Source organism: Myotis nattereri (assembly GCF_964212035.1).
Source record: "Myotis nattereri genome assembly, chromosome: X".
Lineage (NCBI taxonomy): Eukaryota > Metazoa > Chordata > Mammalia > Chiroptera > Vespertilionidae > Myotis > Myotis nattereri.
In genome coordinates, this window is record NC_138078.1 from 137235625 (window position 1) to 137239167 (window position 3543).

General features: G+C 46.4%; 1 protein-coding gene across 1 annotated transcript; it reads left to right on the plus strand.

Moving 5' to 3' along the window:
* Positions 1–344: 344 nt before the first annotated feature.
* On the plus strand, positions 345–938 carry LOC308511861 (melanoma-associated antigen 10-like; the record flags this gene model as incomplete). The annotated part of the gene is made up of 1 exon (XM_081081706.1): positions 345–938. The coding sequence occupies one exon, from the start codon at positions 345–347 to the stop codon at positions 936–938; it is 594 nt and encodes a 197-aa protein (XP_080937832.1).
* Positions 939–3543: the final 2605 nt, after the last annotated feature.

Genomic DNA, 3543 nt, shown 5'->3' on the forward strand with positions numbered 1-3543 from the left:
TTGTAGAGGAACTGTTCTGGGCTATGCAGGAGGAGGAGGAGGAGGAGGAGGAGGAGGAGGAGGAGGAGGAGGAGGAAGAGGAGGAGGAGGCCCTGTCTCTCTCCTCTTCTCGGTCTTCCTCCCCCTCAGTCCTGTTTATAGACAGCCTAGAGGAGGTGTCTGCTGCTGAGACACCAAGTCCTCCCCAGAGTCCTCAGGGTGCCTCCCCCCATGCCATGGCAGCCTTTCCATGGAGACACGCTGACGATGTGAGCTCCAGCAGCCAAGATGAGGAGGGTCCAAACACTGAGGGAGGCCCTGATGAAGATGCCGATTCCTTGCTCCACAAAGCACTGCATTTGAAGATGGTAGAAATGGTGGAGTTTCTACTCCTTAAGTATCGTGCAAAGGAGCCGACCACCAAGGCAGAAATGCTGAGTAGTGTCATCAAAGAGCACCAGGACCACTTTCCTGAGCTCTTCAGTGCAGCCACTGAATGCATCCAGTGGAGCTTTGGTATTGTTGTGAAAGAAATGGACCCCAGTACTCACACCTATGTCCTGGCCACTGCCTTGGGGCTCAGCTATGATGGGATGGTGAGCGATGGGCACAGATATCCCAACACAGGCCTCCTGGTCACAGTTCTGTGGGTGATCGCCTCAGAGGGTGATTGTGCCCCTGAGGAAAAAGTCTGGGAAGCACTGAATGTTCTAGGGGTGTATGATGGGAAGGAGCATTGGCTCTATGGGGAGCCCAGGGAGCTCATCACCAAAATTTGGGTCCAGGAACAGTACCTGCTGTACCGCCAGGTGCCCAATAGTGATCCTGCATGCTATGAGTTCCTGTGGGGTCCCCGAGCACATGCAGAGACTACCATGTTGAACACCCTCCAGTTTGTGCTCGGCGTTAATGACAGGGATCCCTATTCCCTTTCATCCCTGCTTGAAGGGCCTGAGTAATGACACTATGCCTGAGCCAGAGTTGAATCCAGGCACTTTTCAGGCCCATGAGCATTAACTTCTTTTGCTGGGCAGAAAGTGCATCCAATTTTCAACTCTATGTTTGAGAAGAAACTAATAGTGAGGCCCAGGGAAAGATATGAGCTCCTATTATGATTGACAAATTTGTGCTTTATTATTTTGCGATTTTTAAGGAAATTTTTGAATGTACCTTTTCATAGAAGCTTTCATAAACTTTTAGCATGTGAGTTTGTAAATGACATTGATCACATTATATATTTCTACGTGTCCAGCTCAAGAGTAAGGGATTTGCTATTGTATAACCAAAATTGGGACACTTTCCATCCTAGTTTGTGATCCCAAAATAGATAACATGGCATTATAAAAGGATTTCCTTGGAAATGTGTAAGAACTCAGCAGTACATGCAATGGAGTTAATAAATAGAAAAATAATAGCAAAAGGTTGTTAATTTTTGATTCTTATCTCTTCTCGTCTGCCTTTGCATGAAACAACTTATCGAAGGATCCTTGGTTCCGGCAAGAAAGTGGAGGGATTTCATCTGCATAAAGACGACCCCTGCTCAGTGGTTCATTTAATCCCCAGACATTCACTGAGCCTATGTCCTCTGGAAGATCCTGTGTTAGTAGTGGGGACACCAACATAAGCAGGGCACACCCACCCACAGAATGATAGTGTAGGAGCTATAGTCATATAAGGAAGGGGTTAGGTGTCCCCTAAATCTTACAAACAAGTAACAGAACAGGTGAGGTGGTGGGCCTCCAGGGAACAGCACTCAATTTTGAATGGCTTTCATTTTTACCGCAGCGTAGTTGCAACAGCATGGTGGAACTGGAGAGCATTATGTTAAGCCAAATAAGCCAGTCAGAGAAAGATAATTATCACATGATCTCACTTATATATGGAATATAATGAACAACAAATGGATGGACAAAAACATCCAAATACAGAGAAGCATCGATCTGACCATGAAACCTCAGAGGGAAGGTAGGGGAGGGTGGAGGTAAGGGGGAGAGATCATCCAAAGGACTTGTATGAAGCATTTAGGCCTAACCAATGGACACAGTCGCCAGGGGGGTGATGGCATGAGTGGGGGGCTGGAGGAGGGCAATGGGTGGATAAGGACTCATATGTAATACCTTAATTAAAAAATGATGTGCATGGCATGAGCCACGCAGACACTGTGCCATTGGACAGTATGAGCACTAGGCGTGTTATACCCATCATTTGCACAGATTTCTACAGAAATAGAGTTACTGAGCCATGAGAAACATGATGGCCTGGGAGAGCCTAATTGGGATTAAATGTTAATGATCTTGAGTGTACTCTGGCCAATCATTATCAAGGGGTAGATTTTGGGTGGGGGTGAAATGAATGAAAGCATTTGTTTGGATGAAAGAGCAGCTTGGACAGAGGGAAAGAGTTGTAAGTAGATTCTCTTTTTGGCATCTTTGTGTGTGTCCAGCTGGGAAAGCTCCCCACACCTGAATGTCAGCATACACCCATGAATTGGGTATCCTCTTTGGCCGACAGGGTGTTCTGTGCCCAACTGAACAAACAAGTAATCACAGTACCAGAGGCGAGAGTGGAAGTATCTGGGATAAAAACGATATTAGAAATAACTGCCATTCATTACAGATTCAGTCTCCACTAGGTACTGTGCACGGTGGTTTACAAACACTCCACACATCCCTGCAGTCCTATAAGACAGGGCTTATCAGACCCACTTACTTCACAGAGGAAGAACCTGATGCCCATTGGGCCTGCTAATTTTCCCAAGAATACATGGCTAGTAAGTGGCATCGTGGAGTCTTGACCCCTTGCCTGAATTCATCAGGAGTCCATGATATTTCCTGCCTTTCTAGCCCATGGCCCACCTTCTGCCTCACAATTAATCTGTCCTCTAAGTATGAATGAACTCTTTCAGATGACAATTAGTAGAACCCTGGGGCCCAGGCAAGAGCAGGCCTAAGGAAGGAAGGTGACAGTGAGAATAAAGCATAATTTGGAGATTGTCGGAGGTTTATTGATATCTCAGTCTTCCCGGGGCCAGGATTTCTGCCTCGTCCCAGCATTTTCCCTCATGACAACACCCTTCCCCTGGTCTTCCCTTGGGTGCCTCCTGTCCATCCATGAATCATGATCTGCTGACTTGCTTATCAGTGCAGCCTCCTTTTAAGGCTGCACAGAATCTCCTGCCCTCAACCTTTCACAGAGGCTCCCTACTCCCTTCAGAATGACCCTGCTCTCCCATAGCTCACCCTCCATCCCATCTGAGAGCAATAGCCCCTTATTTATTTTCTATTAAGAGATAACTGTAAATAGGAATATACTTTCAAGAAGTTTTTATTTTATTTTTGACACTATTACAGATACCATATTTTCCCTTCTTTTGACCCTGTTCACATAGCACCTGTCTTCCCTGCTCCCTCTGGCCTTCACCACATTGCCATCTGTGTTCATGGATGTTCTTTGGCTAATCCCTTCAGTTACTTTCATCCAATCCCTCTCTCCCCCATCCCCTCTGACCGCTGTCAGTCTGTTCCATGTCTTCATGCCTGTGTTTCTAGTTTGTTCGACAGATAA